General features: G+C 49.3%; 1 protein-coding gene across 1 annotated transcript; it reads right to left on the bottom strand.

Annotated features, from left to right (window-relative positions):
* ASXL1 (ASXL transcriptional regulator 1) lies at positions 1-18242 on the bottom strand. The gene is made up of 12 exons (XM_085079507.1): positions 17935-18242; positions 13214-13296; positions 10064-10172; positions 8836-8956; positions 8667-8761; positions 8242-8335; positions 7819-7971; positions 7265-7428; positions 7071-7167; positions 6553-6658; positions 5527-6142; positions 1-4827 (listed from the first exon to the last, which is right to left on the bottom strand). The coding sequence occupies exons 1-12, from the start codon at positions 17992-17994 to the stop codon at positions 1957-1959; spliced, it is 4569 nt and encodes a 1522-aa protein (XP_084935633.1). The 5' UTR covers positions 17995-18242; the 3' UTR covers positions 1-1956.
* Positions 18243-18946: the final 704 nt, after the last annotated feature.

Raw genomic sequence — 18946 nt, 5'->3', positions numbered from 1 at the left:
CAGATTTTACAGTGTTTATTTTTCCAATAGCACAAGGGACAGACATGAGCAGGCCCCCCGAGGGCTCTGCCCCCAGACCAGTCCGAGCTGAACACTGCAATGGTCCCCCAGGAGGCAGAGCAGCCCCCCGCTCCATTCCCCATCTTTGGTAAGCAGGTTCCACACCTCCGCTCGCCCCCACCAGCACCACAGCCCTGCCCAGGCCAGGGTGCTGCTGCACTGGGCTCTCTCATTCCCATGGGATGAGGCTGATGGATGCATTAAGGATAAAACCATCTCAGGGACTGGACTTGTTGCACCCCTCACGATTGTGTGAAAGAGGAACTTGCACGGCTGAAAAAAAGTGCATGGTGAAGGGAGGTAGGATGGAGCTGGAAAAGGGACAAGAAGAAATAAAATGAAAATAAACTCCCTAAAATTCTTGCTTACTGCCTGCTTGAATAAACCAGCGGCTTCTCCCCTTCACTGAAGCAATTAACTCTTGATTAGGAATTGCTCCAAGGAGGAAGAGAGTTGCACTTTTGCTCTCCCTCTCTGGATGCACATGGATGTTCATTCACCTCCCTGCAGTGCAGGTACAGCCATGCCCTGGGAGCTCAGGTGCAGCAACAACTGGCAAGAGCTTAAATGAGCAACTGGGGAGTGAGCTTGGCTCAGCAAATCCCACCTGGTCATCCTTGAGTCTGCACAGCACAGTTCACCCTGGCACCACGGGCACGGGGAGGCTGTCGGAACCCAGACCCCAGCGTGGTGAGCCTCACGTCAGGCAAGACAGAATACAGTGGCTCTGACAATAACTAACACCACTTTAATGCAATACTGCTGTAGAGCCTGGAAATCCAAGGAAAAAAAAAGACCCCTTTATGCTCTATGTACATTACATCCATTTACAGAGTTGGCCAGTACTGTGTACAACATATAAATATATGATCAAACAGATGCAGAGAGGATACTTACAGGAGCCAAATAATTCACTTTATACATCCAAGAATAAAAATATAAAAAAGGGGGGAAAAAAAAGGAAAGAACACTGCTTTAAATGTTAGGTGATGGTCACACAGATGCACAGCTTGATGCTTGCAGGTGCTCAGCTGCTGTGGGGTTCAGGTCCTCACCACAGAGCTGCAGTGCAGAGCTCACTGCCCCTATCACTGAGCTCCAGGGAACCTCCAGTGTTCCACAGCAGTTTGTGGAAGTTGGCCAAAGGAGGCAGGCACAGCCGCTGGGCCAGTTCAGCCAGGAACAGTTCCCCAGCCACACAGCTTCCTGCAGGCCAGCAGAAAGCATTTGCTTGGCACTTGCCCTGAATTTTTTTTCCTCTTCTTGCATCCTCCACGTGGGCTCCATGTGGCACACACTGGGCTGTACACGGTTCCACAAACACCTGCAGAGCATGTCCCTGGGCACCACATCCTGCTGTAGCATCCAAAGACAGCACGGGACCATCACTGCAGGGCAGCTCTCTGCTTACACTGACTGCACAGCAGCACTTCCCACACAAACCGGGAATGGAGATGGCAGAAGGGGAGAGTGGAAGACTGTAGGGCCTCACCTTGTGCAGCCCTGAAATAGCGAACACCATCTTCCAGTTCCTTTGGATGTAAGGATTTCCTACACAGAAGGTCCAGGGATTGCCACAGCGAACAGCCTCTCCCCCCGGCGTCGGCCTCAGCACAGTACCAGAGCACAGCTGGAATTTCCATGATAGCAGGAAGCAGCAGGATAGCTCCCGTGGGACACAGCCCACCTGGACCGGGGTGTCCCTGTGAGCAGGAACGGGCTCTGCACTGTCGATCTCCGTGGGAAGGCAGCTCAACGTTCCTCACCAAAACAAAGTGTAACAGCGTTTCTACTATGAACAGAGAGTACTTTGTGTACTTTGTGTACAGGCGTTAGGATCAGTCCTTATCAAAATACACACACTGAATATACAACCTGTCCCATGGCCATAATTTATTATCTCACCACAAGGCACAATACACAGAGCTTAGAGGGTCCTATACAGTCGTCGTGGCAGAAGGCGCCGCAGCCTTTGCACATGATCATGGCTTTGAGGCTGCACGAGCACTGGAATGAGATCTCATCAACGCTGCTGCTGTCAGCAAACATCTGCACAGCCAGGGCCGTGTTCCTGCTCGCAGCAAAGTTCGCTTTGTGGGTGAGCTGCACCACGCTCCCAGCAAGGCCTCGGGGGAAAGCCGGAGTGTTGGATGAATAATTAAAGCTGGTGGAATTAAGCTGCAGCTTTGAAAGCTTCCCATAAAATGCTTGCTTGATATTGAGCTGAGAGGGGATGGACGAAGGCTCCAAAGGGTGACTCTGTCCTTTTCCCGGATCCCTTGAAAACTTGAAGAAGGGCCAGTCCATGACCAGTGGCTCTCTCTGTGTCTGCCCGGCCAGTTCTGCGGCATGCTGGGTCACACCCCCTCGGTTCTCTGCATTACTCTTGGCTGGGCTGCCACACACCAGCACCTTCTCATTTCTGATCCCTCCCGGGGTGCTGCTGTGCTGCTTTGAAGTCCATTCCTCCCTGGCAGCTGGAATTCCTTCTCCCAGTGCACAGCCCTTGTCCAAGGGAATCTGTTTGCTGGGGGACAAGGTTCCCATGGGTGAACCGTGATCCAAAGCCCTGGAGTGATGCAGCCTCATGCTGGGGTTGGAAGGAAAACCAGAACCAAAGAGCTTTTTGCCTTGAACCCCGCCATAATTTTTATTGACCAATGCGCCTTCTGTCTGGTTTGGTCCAATGTAAGTTACAGCTGGAGATAAAAACTGAGGCTCTGTGGAGGCATTCAGCTTCTCTGGGGTTTTACTTGCCATGATGCTTGTTAATGGGTTGTGCTGTGGCACCCGGTGGACCTTGGGCAACTCCTTCTGCTCCTCAAAGCTACAGGAAGAAAATGTTCTTTCCCGAGGGTCCACATCTTCAGGCTTCAGAGAGGCACTTGCCACATTTGCCAGTTGGTCTTGGCAGCCTAAAGTCGAACCAACTTTGGAATGTTTTTCTGGGACAGCCTGATCCTCTGCACTCTCTGCTCTAGGCAATGGTCCCCCAGATCCACAGGTTTTTTCCTCAGGATCTATGGAAGAGTGAACATCCTTGCTCCTGCTTTGAGCACTCATCTTTATTCCTGCATCTGGAGAAGATTCCTTGCCAAAGTAGCAACTGCTGCCTCTGTCCAGTTGCAGGGAGAGGCTTTCTGACTGCTTCTCCAGCACTGGCTGTGCAATTTCCAGCTTGATGTTGATGTGAGACACTGGGAGAACTTCTTCCAGTGGAAGCTTCCCCTTCAGCAGCTGCATCACCAAAGGGTTGTTGGTCTCTATGGAGGACATGGGCCGAGCAGAGCCAGCCAGACGCTCAGCTTTCTGGGGTTCCCACCTCTGAGGTGGGGGTGCAGCCACATCCCCAGCACAGGCTGGACTCTCTGCCTCCACAGGCAATTTTGACCTAATCCCATTGCGCTTCTCACTGCTGCTGTGACAGGAAGAGCCTTTCCCAGGCACCTCCCTACAGCTGACACTTCTGAAACACATCTCCACCTCCACGTTCTCATCAGCCATATCCCCTTCCCAATCAGAGGCAGTGTCTGTTGTTTCACTGTGCGTACTCTGTATTTCCTCATCTCCACTTCTCTTCAACTCCTGCGTCTCTCTGAGGGGCTGATGTGTGTTTTCTGGTTCAGTTCTGGGGCACCTCTCCCTCGGCTGCAGGAGTTTTTCAGAGGTATCTATCCTACTCTGAGAAATAAAGTCACCATGCATAGAGGGCTGCACCAGAGCCTCTGCATTTCGTTCCTCATTGCTCAGTTTGCCATCACTGCCTTTCCCTGCCTGCAGCTGTGCAGCATCACACGCCACAGGGATCACTTTCTTCACTCCAGCAGTCACCGTTTTGGAGGTATTACTATCAGCAACACATTTTTCCAGAAATGTTTTAGAGCTGTTATATCTAAAACCAGACACCTTCTGGGGATCATGGTGTTCTGTGCCACCCAATGACAATTCTGGTGGAAAAGGACAACTGGAGGAATTTTCCTTTATATCAGAAGGGCAATCCAGCTGTATGGTGGGAGCGTCAACATCTCCAAGTGCCACCACAGCCCTGTCTCCTGCAGGACTGACCCTAGCTCCCTGTCCCCCAGAACACGACAGACTGGTCACCACAGGAACCACACATCCCAGCTTTGTGCTCTCCTGTGATGCAGCACAAGATGAGAGTTCGGTCCTTGGGTCACGGAGGAGCTGCTCAGAGCTCTCCTCCTGCCTCTCAGGAGTCGCATTGTCCAAGGATGACCCAGTCAGAGCACCACAGAATGGCCTCCTGGGTGACCCATCACCAAGCTGAGTGTCCCCTGACCCTGTCACACAGCCCAGAACGCTGCTCCTTTCGCCCTTTGAGGAAGAGTGATCTTGTCTGGAAGAGAGGCAGGAATTCACACTGGCTTCCTGAGCAGCCCCTTTGGAGTCAGCCTTCCCTCTGCTCAGATGAACAGACGACTGTAGTTGTGCTCGCTGTAGATCTGCCGCACGTTTTCCATGAGCTCTCTTGGATCTCCTGTGCTGGGAACGGCCGCTGGATTCTCCTCCACCGCCTCCTTCGTCAGTGCTTCTCCCCCCGCCGGGGCCACCCCCTCCTCCGATGGCGGCGGTGGCAGCTTCGCGCTGGGCTCGGGCTTGCAGAGCACGGGCCTTAATGTCTGCGAGGGTCCGGGCCCCGGGGCGGCCCCGGCCGGAGGGCTCCGTGCTGGGGATGATCCGGGGGCAGATCTGGTAAGTGGGCTGACCTTTAACCACCCAGGGTGGTTTAATACGTGAAAGTTGAATCTGAAAGAAAGGGAAACGCGGTGAGTTCTAATGCTGATCATATCCAGTGAAACGCGTTTTACTGGGAACTGCTCATCATGATTCTTAGCACAAAAATTCAACAAAAATTTCAACTTAGAAACTAATTTGGGTAGAGAAGCAGCACAGCCCCACAACTTCTGCTCCGTAATCTGTAAAGCTCAGTTCACACTAATATTGTTTTACCAGAGCTTGCAGGCAACTATAAAATAAATTATTTGTATTTAGTCTTCACAGATTAAACTGTTCTCCTCTACATCTGGATGACTGCCCCAAAGCTACCAAAATAGGCATCTCTGGTCAAAATGGGAAAAGTCAGGAAGAACACTGCCAGAAAGGAAAGGAACAGAGAAACTATACAGGACAAAGAATGTGACTTCAAGGTCTTTTGCAACAAGTCAACTCATTTCAGGCAGTGTTTCTGTATCCACAGAAATGCAAATGAAGGGAGTAAGTCAAGGTTACCCTGTGCTCTTGTGCAAAGACCTTGGGATGATTTTCCATTCTTTGCCTGTCTAAATACAACAGCAAACTGTGGCAGTCAGAGGCACTTCGCCAGCTCTACCAATGAAATTCTTTGACTCCTTCTCTTAAGATGGCAACACTTGACATTTTAATGATGTTTTGATATTACTGAGCACGGCAGCCCTGAGACACAGCATCTCTAAAGCTCTTTCTTACCCGGATGGGTGGGACTTTGGGCTCCTCTTTAGTAGGCTGTGGCTTTTCTGGGTGAACACTTTCAATTGTGTTACGAAAGGACTGACGATCTTCAAGCCGGGGCTTCTTTTCGGGGAAGGACGCAGAGGCAGCCTCCTCAAAGCTTTTCCTCTTCTGCTCCTTGGATTCCTGAGCAGAGTTCTCCTGGGGCAAACTGGGAATTCTGCTGGCAGCTGCCAATGATGGATCTTCTGATTTGCTGTTTGACTTGGAAGCCTCTGGAGAGAGGTGCAGCTCGGAACTCTCTGCCTTCAGTCCTGCAGCCGAGGGGCTGCTCAGATCATCTTTCTTCAGGTCTGTTTCAGGCTTTGGCTCTTTATGAAGTGAGGAATCTGGCCCCATGGGAGCAGGCTCTTTGGGAGCCTCCGTGTGCTCGGGTTCCCGCAGTCTGTACAGGCTCCTCCTGGCACGGCACCGCAGGTCAGCCCGGGAGCGTTTCCGGAAGCGTCCGTCCCTCTGCCGCGTGGTCGGCCCGCGCGGCAGCCTCGCTTCTCCTTTAACAGACAGCTCTGTCCTGTTCTCAGCGTCCTCCTGCACTGAATTCTGCGCCTGCGATTCTTCCTGGGTCAAGCCCAACCTATGAGGCAAACACAAAAGCCAGCTAAAAGCTAAAGCTCACCCCAGTTCCAGTGTTACTGAATAGCACTGACAGTGGCAGAGAGGCATTAAAGCCTCATTGACTCACCCTGCAATAGGAGAACCCACACATCCCACATCACGACCACATGGAATAATAAAAAACCTCAAAGATTTGTGACGAAAAACAGTATCAATTTGTCTTAGAAACAAAATAAACAGGCTACAAAATTCTGTTGAACCAGCCAATTCCACTAAGGATTTTCCCAGAGCAACAGTTGGGACAATTCACCCCGCACCCTGTGTTTTTCTAGTTTATGCTGCATCTGCTCAGGTATCCACAAACAGAAACACACACTGCCACCTGCATAAACACAGATAAAACAGTATAGACATGGTAGAATTTCTCACTTTTGTCCATAGTAGTCCTCAAAGAACTTCTCTTTCCATTGCTCCACTCTCTTTTCCTTTTCCATCTCCTGCCGGATTCGAACTTGCATCTCATGGGTGAATTCACCTACATGGAAGCAAGAGATTGAAATTCAGTTCCAAACAAAACTAATTCTGCAAATGCAACCTCTAGTGTATGAAGGACAGACTTGCTGTTACTACCCTGCTCCCCACCCTACTCTGGATCCATATGCTGCCTGCAGCTACAGAGAAAATCATGTTTTAAGAGACAGGCCACCATTTAAGGCAAGGTAAGTATGGCACTATTTTACACCCTCACCACTTAATTCAGAAGGTCCCATGGCACCAAAAGAAATCATATCTATGAGTTTCAAGAAAAAAAAAAAAAGTTGGGGGCAAGATAGCTGGATACACAGCAAAGCTGGACTAAGTTCCTGCTCATTAACCGTAAAAGCAAAACAAAAATCCTTTAAAATGAGCACCTACTCCCAGGCACCCAGGAAAGCACAGCCCCTCACCATCAGCGAGCCGCTCCCTCCAGCTCTGCGCAGCGTGGGTGAAGAACTCGTTGTTGAGAGCACTGCCGCTGAGGCGCATCAGCCCGTCAGCCCCCACCTAGCAGGACAGACCCAGGACAAACAGAACACATCTGCTCCAGCTGTTCCACACTGAAGAGGCAGTCAGGGCAGGGAAAACACCTGAGTGTACATACCTGTCTATCGACTTCAGGCAGGAGGTAAAGCAGCTGCTGCTGGAAGTGTGATGGAAGCGCGTTAAAGGTCCTGGAGTTGATCAGCGCTCGCAGGTTTGTGTTGACAAGGATGGAGCCTGGGGTTTCAAAGTCAATATCCTCACCCCTGTTCCGTTTCATTTGCCCTGGAGTTTAAGGACAGGCATATTAAATTAACATTGTTTATAAAAGTATTTCAGTATTACAAGCTGGAATTTATGTCAAATTACAGCAGCAAAAGGAGCCAGAGAGATGAGAAAGACTGCAGTATTCAAGTGTGAAGAATGACTGCAGCACACTAATTTACACTAATCTGGAATTTTGATATGAGGCCATAGTTCTGCCACATTCAGGAACAATTCTCAATGCTGCTCTTCTGACCAGGCAAACTTTAAAACAATCGTGTCACTAACACTCTAGCTGGAAAGCCTGGTTTTGACCTCAGGTCATCAAATGCCTCCTGGTGCTCTTTTCTCAGATACATGTGGACTTCACCATCACCAACTATTCTTCTGCCTTTAACCAGGAGCACGTACCAGCCGTGGGCTTTCGGATGCCCCTGAGCAGCTGTGGAGGATCCCTGTTTATCTCTGTCCTACTGCGCAGGCTGGTTTTGCACAGGGCCAAGGAGCTGCTGCTGCTGCTGGATGTGCTGCTGCTCTCCCCATCAGCGTGCCTTCCTGTGAAGCCTAAAAGCAAAACAACTTCATAAAAATATGCAAAGAACAGTCAAAGCCCAGCTGGGAGAATGGTTTAACATACAGGAATTCTCTGTTACTAACAGATCTGCTATTACAGGGTACTGCCCAGGTACCAACTATGTTGTGTGAGTTAAACATACACACACAACTCTGCAGTCTCACTCATTCTCAGCAGGTGTTACAGAAATCCTCAGGCAACCACAGATGACTGGCGACTGACTGAGAGAGATCTGTGATCTCCCCCAAAGCCATGCTCACCTGAGGCAGACTCCATGTGTGCCCCATTTACTTTCAGTGGGGTTAACACCACCCGTGGCAGCATCACACCCGTCTTTTTCTTCTGTTTGGTTGTCTGTAGACCAGAGAGAAACCAAAACCAAAAAGGAATGAAGACATTAGGGAAGGGTAAAATAATCTTCTAAGCAGCATGTTCCTCATTTAAAGAGCTGCCTGGCCCCTCCTAGGTGAATCTTGAGGCAACAGTATATCTAGGACTAGCAGAGAATACAAAATTGCCTTCCTGTACATGATCCCTCCCCAGTCTGCCACTTCTCACCCAAGGAGACAGCCTTGTAGCTCTCCCTCAGGCACCTGCGCACAACAGTCCTGTCATACCATCCCAACAGTAATGAAAGCTCCCATTGAGAGGCTTCACCCTACCCATTAGTCCCACTTTTTCCTACCTGGGAAGCAGTTCTGTAGCTCTCCCTGGTAGCAGGTCCTTTGCTCTGAGATTCAGTGGAACATGAGGCGTTAGAGGAGGTTTCATCAAGAGACACTGGAAGAGATGGGCTCTCAGTCAGACACAGGAGTACGTCCTGGACTTTAAGGTTAATGTCACCAGACACTTACCATCATTGTCACCACTCACAGTGCTGGCTTCGTTGGACCCACAGCTTTCTGCATCTGCTGTGTCCTCCAGCTCCTCCCCTTCTGGCACTGACAGGTTCCGGGACCACTGCAAGGCATCTTTCTAGAGGGGAAACAGAACTGGGGTGGCTACAGCTCTCTCTCTCTCCCAAACTTAATCCAACGGGAGCAGACAGTTAACTGGACATACTTTAACCTTGATTTTTTTCCCTATTTTAATCATTGATGCAGAAAAGTATTTTAAAGTATATTTGGGCTCATAGCAGAACAGAAGTCACCTAAACTAAGAGCACTCAGAGTCCCTTCCTAGACGAGTAACACATATCCAAAATACCAGGTTAATAATAATTAATTTAATAGAAACATTCACAATACATCACAATTTTCTGCAAGTAGTGAGTTCTTATTAAACAGAAGCATCTCATCCTTACTATGAAAGAACAAGCAGCATCAGAATGGCCAAACACTAAGATAGCAAGCTTAGGAGATGTATTTCCTACTTCTACAATAAAAGCCATTTCAATGCCATCTATTTTCAGCAAAATGTGTCGATTCAACAAGATTTGCAAACAGCAGAAAAAAGATGGACATGAAATAGCTGAGTTCCATCAAGCTGATGTTTATCAGGGAATCCAACAGTAAAAAACAATGCAAAAGAAATGCCTAAGACCAGAAACATTTTCAATATTTAATATTACTGGAATAATAAACTAAAAATAAAAGAAGCATTCCTGAGAGATTTCAAGATCTGAGGAAAATACTGAAGCTAAATAACACGCAGTGTAGTGGAACACAAAGCAATCAGCAAGAAGAATGAATATACATTTTCCTACAAGGTTTTTCTTGTTGCTACAAGCTCTTGGACCAGCTCCTTGGTTGGTTCTTTTCCGTTGGGCTGGCAGCAAGAGAGTGCACAGGTCTGCTCTGATGAGCAGCCACCTGAGCTGGACACCAGGTACTGCAATAAGAGGATTCATCTTGCTTGTGCAATTTAAGAAATAATAGCTCTTTTTTTTTTTTAAAGGAATTTATCATAGATGGCTGAATATAGCTGAAAGGTACAAGCTCCAAGGAAATAATGAATTCCAGACCCTCTCCCTCAAGACAATCTTGCTGCTCATGATGCTCAGTGACAGGGTAACACTCAATCCTGCACAAGGAGCAGACCTCACCCCTAGGCCCTCAGCAGGGAGAAGAGCTCAGCATTTACCTTGAGTGTGAAAAGGCTGATGCGTCCAGGCAGTTTGTAAAAGAGCCCATCCCCTCCGCGAGAATTGGAGTGGAGCATGGCGTTGAGGCAGGCCAGAGGAGATGTGCCACTGGAACAGAGAAAGGAAGAAAGGAGACAGCTTAAGAAATGGAATATCAAGAAAACAGCCTGAAAGATCTGGTTAAATGGGCATCCTTTACCTGATGAGGGGGAACAGAGGTGATGCCACTAACTTAACGGGACAGGCATTCAGTCAGAACAGTGTCACTGGTTTCATTTTGACCTGTACATCAGCCTCGGCACATCACAGCAAACAGGAAATGTGACACCAATTTTAAAGCTACCCTCCTCTGTTTTCAGACATTTCTAACTTTTATTACCTGTTTCCTCCCCTTCTCTCCTGGAAGCCTTCAGTGTTGGATTGATTTTACAAAACCCCCAGATTTAATCAGCAGTAGAAAGACACACCTTACTGGAGTGTCTCCCTGACATGCCACAGCCCAAACTGTGTGAGCAGAGCTCGATACAAAGACTCTGATGCTCTCATTTGTTCAGTCCTACACAACTCCCTGGTTAAAGCCCCATCCTACACTCACACTGATGGAACTGCTGTGCCACGTAATATGGTGTTTTCCAGTAAGTCCCACATGTACAGGCAGAAAATTGTCTGGAAGACACATTACAGGAGATAATCAACTGCTTTCTTAGTAAAAGTGAAACTGAAAACTGGACTGAGATAAAATATTTCAAAGAAAATCATTCTCAAATCGAAAACATACAATTTCTGTTTCCACCCTGTACGTGTTTGGTTTTTGGACATTTTTTCACATGCCATGGCAACAGGCAAAGTTACCCTGTAATGTGCCTTCTTTTAGATCATGTGAACAAAATTTCCAGCCTTCTGTCCTGTTAGACAGTCCTTTCCCCTCTGTGTTTACCAGACACTCCAAGAACACTCACCAGCCGCAGAGCTCTCTTAAAATGGCAAAGTAAGCATTTTTCCCCAAAACAAGAAAAAAACCAAGCAGTTAAAACTCTGCCAGGAGCTAAACTCAGCATGGTGCTGGCTCATGGGAATGTCAGTGCCCTGTATGGAACCCAGCCCTCTCAGCAGAGCAGCATGACCCCCAAACCAGGGAGCCCCACCTCAGGATTGATTCAGAAGGAAAAACATCTCAAGGCACTGAGCTATTTCCTTCAGGAAATGGAGTTTCAGGAAGAGCTTCTATACAAGCACCAGCAACGCCTGCTGCACATTCAGCCAGGCAGGCTCACTGCCTTTATTCTGCGAACAATCACCCTCTCAAGAAAACAATCTTTTCTTAAAGCGGAGAATTAATGGCCAGGGAAGGAAAGAAGATATCCCAAGGGAAACCACCGACCTTTAAAGGAATGAGTTAGCTTTGTGGGACTTAACATGACACATGTTCCGAAGTCTGGTCTTTACTTACACACTGTGACAGGTCACTTGTAAAAACTGGGAAAGCACAGGATAATTTATGTGTGTGAAGAGCCCTGCTATTATCTTTGGCAGGGGACAGCCTGTGCACAGAAATCTTCAACTGCCTGCTTAGGTAACAGGACTGATGTGAAGAGTTGTAAAGGACTGAATAAAGCAAAGCTTTATGAAGGTCCTCATAAAAATCTGTCTGAATTCTACTCAGAGCTGTGAAACCACTGCTCATAACCAAACCAGAGAAGAGCTCAGCAAGCATCACAGAATCATGAAACAGTTTGGGTTGGAAGAGACCATCTTGTTCCAAACCCTCTGCCATGGGCAGGGACACCTTCCACCAGACCAGGCTGCTCCAAGCCCTGTCCAGCCTGGCCTTGGAAATTTCCAAGGAGGGAGTAGCCACAGCTTCTCTGGGTAACATGTGCTAGGGCCTCAGCACCCCCACAGAGAATTTATAATTTCCAATCTAAATCTACCCTCCTTCACCTTAAGGCCATTGCCCCTTGTTCTTTCACTACATGTCTCTGTAAAAAGCCCCTCTCCAGCCTTCTTGTAAGCCCATGGAAGATGGATGTTCCAACAGTTCCAAACCAATGCAGTGGCACACATTGGCCTCAACCCTCTCCAAACAACAGCAGGTCCCACACCCAACACCTCTGTACACATCACTGATTTTCACTATTCAAAACACCCCAGCTGTTTCCTGATTTCGCACAAACAAGGAGCAGAAACAAGTTAACATTTAGGTCACAGAAGAAATCAAGTTTACCTTCTGTAGCTGGGTAAAGTAAAGGTTCAGGAAGTACAAACACCACAGTGGAAAACAGTCCACAGAAACAAAGGGAGGGAGAAGCAAGACTAGAAATAGCCCTTGGATCTGGATTTCCCAGAAGTCCATCCCTGGGCAGCAGCTTTTTCTGTCTCTGGTAGTCAAACTACATTTTTTTTATTTTTTGCCAGGCAGCAGTAACGGAGGCATTTGGACTATCACAGTTACCCACTTTCTTTAAGCTGCAAGACACTCTGTATTTCTACTACTGTCATGGAAACAGATGGAAGCTCACAGGAACTTAACCAAGGAAAGCAGTCTCCCACTTCTGCCCTTTCCAAGGCTCCATATCAGGTTCTTTTCCACATGAAACCCACTCTGAGATGGGCATCTCCTCCCTACAAAGTCAAGAGCCACAACCGTGTGATGTGAGCTGTGCTCTCCTGGTGCTCAAGAATCTGAGCATCAGCCAGTGACATAATGAAGACTCTCTCTTCTAAAGTATAATGTCTGCTCTAGAAATGAAGCATCAGAGGAGACAAAACTTAAACTGCTCCCAAACTCGAGTCACAATAGCAGAAACTGCTGGGAGCAACTTATGTGAGAACCATGCAAGTGAGTGGTAAGTACAGCACAATGCAGGGGCCTGATCTGCAAGAGGCATTTATTTCACAATAGATGGATGAAGGGACTCCATATACTATAAAATAAATCCAAGAACATCTTCCAGTTATTACCAGAGAAAAAGAACCTCACAACCTGTATATAAATGTCTGTACTGTCATCAGAAATTACTAGGCTGAAAAGAGAAAAAGGAAAGCAAAGTGGGCTGGGGATGAGGCAGAACTGTATGAAGCAACACCAGCCCTCATACACTGCCTCCCCCATGCTCCACTCTGGTTTAGACAAAATCATCAATACTAACCTCATTTCCTTTAGACCTTCAGCCTCTATGACCTGCAGAATCTGTTTTGGGGTCATAGGAGCATCAGAGTAATTTTCCAGCACCTGAAAAAACAGAAAGACCAAGTGTCATTACAGAATTGGCTTCTGCATTCCCAGAACAACTCCATCAGCTGTGGTCCAGACCCAGCAATGTGACTCTTCAAACTTGATTCACCTGCAAAGACACAGTAAAATTTCAGGCTACCTCAAGATCCTGGTGAACATGGACCAAAGCCAAAAAAGGCTTTACCTTCATCTTTTCCCTAATTAACTGAAATACAAACATGGAGGAGAAAATGCAGCAGAATTTGGCCTTGACCCCAGTGGAAGCTTTACCAGAATTCACTATACATTAGACAGAGCTGCTGCCACATAAGCTGTCAAAATTGAGCAGTGGTCAGTGACCTTTAACAATGTAAAACCTTCTCCTATCTCTCCACAAAGCATCCAGTATTTTTTTGCCACTAAAAGTATTGCTGTACAGCCATACAATCCAAAGGTGTACCTTCCTCAGATTTCTGCATTCATTTAATCTTCTCTCCATTCCAGGAAGGGAAGCACAAGTTAAGAGTCAGAATTTGTGTCAGAGAAGGACAGAATTCAGAAAAGGACAAAATAACAGTAGAGGATTTGGGGAAAAAAAAATCTGGCTAGAGACACTAAAAAGATTTGGAGTGCTTGCCTTTGACATAAAATGAAGAAAATCAGATATTAAAAGGCAATACAATAAATAACAACCCATCCTTTTATATATTATATCAAGAATAGAATTGTCACTTCTATACGAAGAACTAAAGAGGTTACTACTTCATGATTTTTAAAGCCTGTGAAACTTACTGCTCCAAAAGGTCTAGAAGCAAGAACTCAAGGATTCAAAGAGAGGACCGGACATTTCTGCGGATAAGAAGATTACCCACATAAACAGGAAACAATGAGCAAAAATAAGCTGCAGTAGATGTAAACCACGCAGTTTCTTTGGGAGCAGATTACTCTACAGCTGCCGACCATGCGCTGGCTCCTGCGCCTTCCCCGGCAGCAGACAGTGCTGCTCTTGGAATGCAAAGGCACCCAGCTCCAGACCTGGGGCCATGAGCAAAAAGAGGGTGAGACAGGCACAGGATATGGAACAGGCATGGAAAGCAGCAACAGGAGTTTACTCGGGAACTTTCTGATCATAGCCATGGTCTAAATTGTCCCAGCATCATGGCAACACGATGCACAGCCCTGGTGTCATTTGTCCCCACGCTTTAGGAGGCAGCAACACAGTGCTGTGTCTCAGTCTGACTCGGGTGGGGAGCCAGAGGATGGACCCAGATGCCCCATTTCCATCAGCAACATCTAGAAGTGAGTCACTGCAGCAGCCACACCAATGGGACATGTGCAAAATCACCCCAAAGCAGCACCAGGCAACGTTTGTTTGTACCTCAAACCATTTCCACCCTCCACAAGTAATGAAAAACCCAACTGCAGTTCTGCTCTTCAACTGTATGTTGTGGTAATGCCAGATCAGATGGGGCTTGGAGCAGCCTGGACTAGTGGAAGCTGTCCCTGCCCATGGCGGAGGGTGGAACTAGATGATCTTTAAGGTCCTTTCCAATCCAAACCATTCCTTCATTCTATAAAAGGAATTTCTTAAATCATATCCACCCAACAGATATTTTGCAGATTATTGAAGCTCACAAGCATCTGAGAATGAGGTAAGAACCTGGTGGGGAAGAGAATCTGAGAACTAACCTGAGTTAAAACCCAATGAATACACAAAGAGTTTAAAGAAAAATCAAAGCAAGTGATGAGCCATATTCAGAGAGAGTAAACTAATTTAATTCCATACAGTTCCATCCTACTTTTTCCTCCCTCCATAGGTTACAAGGTCTCCATGCCTCCCTCCTGAGCTGTCACCCCATCACTCAAAGGCTGCAGACAGCTGACACGGGGAAACTCATTGCTCCCAAGCCCAGCGAGATCTGCAAAATACAACACGTCTGTTCCAAAAAATCAGGGAATTATTCAAACCTCTCTCCAGTGACAGACACAGCAAGCGAAGTATGTGGCCTAAAACTGAGCACAAAGGAGCATTTACATACAGATAAAAGAATCTATGCTCAGGGGAACAATTTCCAATCAAGAGCTGTATTAAGTGTACAGAGCACTTAATGGAAGAACTAGGGAAGACAGGATCCTGCAAGCTTTAGACACCGAATCTCAGTCTCCAGCATTGTCCCTTCTATCCCTCTCCAACCTGACACTCCCAGCACCACATCAGCTTTCCACCCAGAGCTACAATTTCAACACTGGCTATTTCTTACCCCCAAAACAGAATTTTCCCCCCTCTACTATTTACAGCACTGGTAGCTGAGGGTTCCTGTGCCCCTAATTATGGAAGTTTACATCACTTCCTCAATTTACTGGACATTTAGCTCTGACAGCACTTGTGGGATCCTGCCATGGCTCTAGGCATCCAGATGAATCTTTAACAGTTTATTTTATGGAATGTGCAGAGTTTTGGCTTTGTAGGAGGAGCAACACTGAAAAACACTTTTGCCTGTGATTCTCAGAAACATCGAGAGGAATACAAAATACACCAGCACACGTCAGAGAGGGAAATTAAAAGCATTTTGACAGGGAGCATGTGTAAGACTAGTGTGAAATGAAGATCTATTTTTAGTGGATTTACAATCAGTCCTGCAAGCTGGAAGTGGAGCTACGCAACTGTAGGTCTCTCTAAGTGGATAATCTAGTATGAGATCGTTCTATTTCTGGTTCATCAATGGCTCTAAGGTGCTGTTGTGGCTTAGACAACTCATGCACCCACTGTGCCCAAGGTTCTGGCCAAAAGACAGGTGAGAGGAACGGTGTGAAGAGATGCCTTCCCCATCACATGAGGGTGATGAAGTGTATTAGGTGGCTGCTTTAGAGTTACAGTCTCATGTGCTGCTTTGGGCAGCCTATAAATATTGATTTTTTTCACCTGTCAGAGCTCAGGATGTTTGAATGAGCTGACTTTGTACAAGGTCACATAGCACAGCCTCTGCCCCCAGGATCACCTAAAAGGACAGCATCCCTGCCACCTGCAGTGATACACCTGCTTCACAGAACCTGGATCCCAAGGAGGAATGAAGGATGGAGAAACAGGCCATCAGGCTCCTGCAGTGAAGTTCTACAGTGGCTGCCTTATGCCCTTCTCCAGTTTTTCAAGCAAAGCCACATGGGTCTAAAATATTATCATTTACACACAAAAGATGATGCAAGTTGTTGGAAGTCAGATGCTTGTCTGATTAGGTTTTCTCCTGGCAAGCAGTAAGAAAACACTCCAATAGCCAAAAAAATCTTACTCAGAAGCACCAAGACTTATCCTGAACATCCTCAGTGCAAGAAATGAATCTCATTGGACTCCCCCACACTGTTCCTTCTGAATGTTTACATGCTTCAATGCATAACCTGGGCTGGCAAAACCAAAATAAACATTCACAACAGAAAAAACAAGGAAACAAACCACACTCAAACCCTGTAAATTCATTTCTACAGAAGCCCATGAACTACACAGGAGGAACACACGTATCCTCACGAGTTGTACCCCACTGACAGGGCTACGGGGAGGAAATGTAGGATCCATTCACATCCAGGCAGCTGGATCATCCCGTACTCCATCCCTGGCACTGCTGTACCTGCATCACTGTGTCACCAGGAGAGAGCCAGCTCCTTCCAGCCAAATGCCAAACAACCAGCCTAAACACCTCAGCATGCAGTCCTTAAATCACACTTCTTACTAGCTCACGCTCACCACCTGAAAGACACTGAGGTTATTTTTCTTTTTAGATTTCCTACTTCATAACTGGGGTTCACAACAGATCGAGCTCAAAGGCTTCACAGAGGGAAGTCACCTTCCTCCCACTGCAACGGTTCAATGACAGTGGTATTCCTACAGATACCACCAGAGCAGAGCTGGGCTTGGAAGTTGAAGCCTATAACAAGGAGATTCTTTAAGACAAAAGGACTAAGACATCTCCATGGCCTTGCCTCCTAAACCCTAAGGTGACCAAATACGGGCTGATTCAGGGATCTTGAGTCCAGCTGCTGCTCTGGCAGCCCAGCACATGCCACCGGCCCTCGGGCGCTGTCGGTGCACAGAAGGAACCCGCACGCTCGGTAATTAAACCAGAAACTTTTGACAGCGGCCGTGCCCTCTCCGGAGGCTCCGGTTCCTCCCACGGAGCTTTAAACCATCCGAAAGGAAGGGAATGAGCGGAACCGCTCCCGCAGCCCTGCCCGCACGCACCGAACCTGTGCGGGACAGCACCTCCCGCGTCCCATGCCGGACCCGCTGCAGCCCCACCCGGAGGGAGGCGGCGGAGGCCGCTGGGACCCCCGGCGGGCGGGCAGCTGGCCGCTGAGGGCCGGGGGCCGCGCTCGCACCGCCCCGGGGCGCATCTCCTTCCCACCGGGCTGAGCAAGAAAAACAACCGTGCACGAGACCCCGGCCACGGCGGGCGGCGGGGGAACCGCGGGAAGCCGCGGGACCGGGCGGGGAACCGGCAACACCGCCCGCGCCCTGCAGGCGGACCCGGCCCCCGCTTTCACCCCCTCAGAAGCGATGGCGGCGGCGCCGGCCCCGTTACTCGGGGAGGGGCCGGACGCGGCGGGGAGGCCCCGGGGCACGGCGGAGCCCCCGCGCCCCCTCCCTGGACGCTCCCCCGGCCTCACCAGGCGGGCGGCCTCGGCCCACGTGCGCTCCTTCTTCCTCCTCTGCTTCATCTCCTTCATCCTCCTCCTCCTCCTCCTCCTCCTCCTCCTCCTCCCGCGCGGGCGGGCGCGGCGGGCGCGGACCGTTGGGCGCGCGGGCGGCAGGCGGGCGGCGGCGACCGGGGCGGGCTGGGCGCGGCGGGCGCGGCGGGCGGGGCGCGAGGCGGGGGCGGCTCCGGGCGCTACGGGAGGCGGCGGCGGCGGCTCGGGCCCGGCATAACAACGGGGTCAAAGGGCCGGGAGCGGGGCGGGGCGGCGGGGCCCGGCGACGGTGGCCGCGGCGGGACACGGAGAGACCGGAGGGGAGGAGCCGGAGGGGCGGACCCGGGGCTGGTTTGAAGGAAAACAAACCGCAAGGGCCGCCGGGAGTTGTAGTCCTCCTGCTCTGCCCCAGCGCAGCAACACTCCTGCCCGCGGACTACAAGTCCCGGCGGCCGCCGCGCGGGTATGGCGGGAGAGGCCGCTACCGCCGCATGGCCGCGGCGGGGAAGCGGCACCGCCCGGGCCGGGGGCGGCTGAGGGGCCGAGCTGGAGCGGAGGGCTCGAGGCTGAGCCCCCACCGCCGAGGGCTGCGGCTATTCGTGTTCCAGCATCCCAGTTACCACAGAATCAATTAGGCTGGAAAAGACCTCTGTGGTCAGCGAGTCCAACGTGTGACCCAATGCCACCGTGCCAACTAGAGCAGGACACTGAGCGCCACGTCCGGCCTTTCCTTAAGCACCTGCAGGGACGGTGACTCCACATCTCCCCGGGCAGCGCATTCCAATATCTAATGACCCTTTCGGTTAAGAAATTCTTTCTGATGTCCCAACTAAACCTCCCCTGGCACAGTTTAACGCTGTGTCCTCTTGTCTGAGGTTGGCAGAAGAGCCCGACGTCCATCTGGCTACAGCCTCCTTTCATGGAGTTGTAGAGAGTGATAAGGTCGCCCTGGAGCCTTCTTTTCTCCCGGGTAAACACTCCCAGCTCCTTC

Source organism: Lichenostomus cassidix, chromosome 20 (assembly GCF_008360975.1).
Source record: "Lichenostomus cassidix isolate B80296 chromosome 20, HeHo_3.0, whole genome shotgun sequence".
Classification (NCBI taxonomy): domain Eukaryota; kingdom Metazoa; phylum Chordata; class Aves; order Passeriformes; family Meliphagidae; genus Lichenostomus; species Lichenostomus cassidix.
Note: the sequence above shows the minus strand (reverse complement) of the source record. Positions and strands in the feature narration are given on the sequence as shown.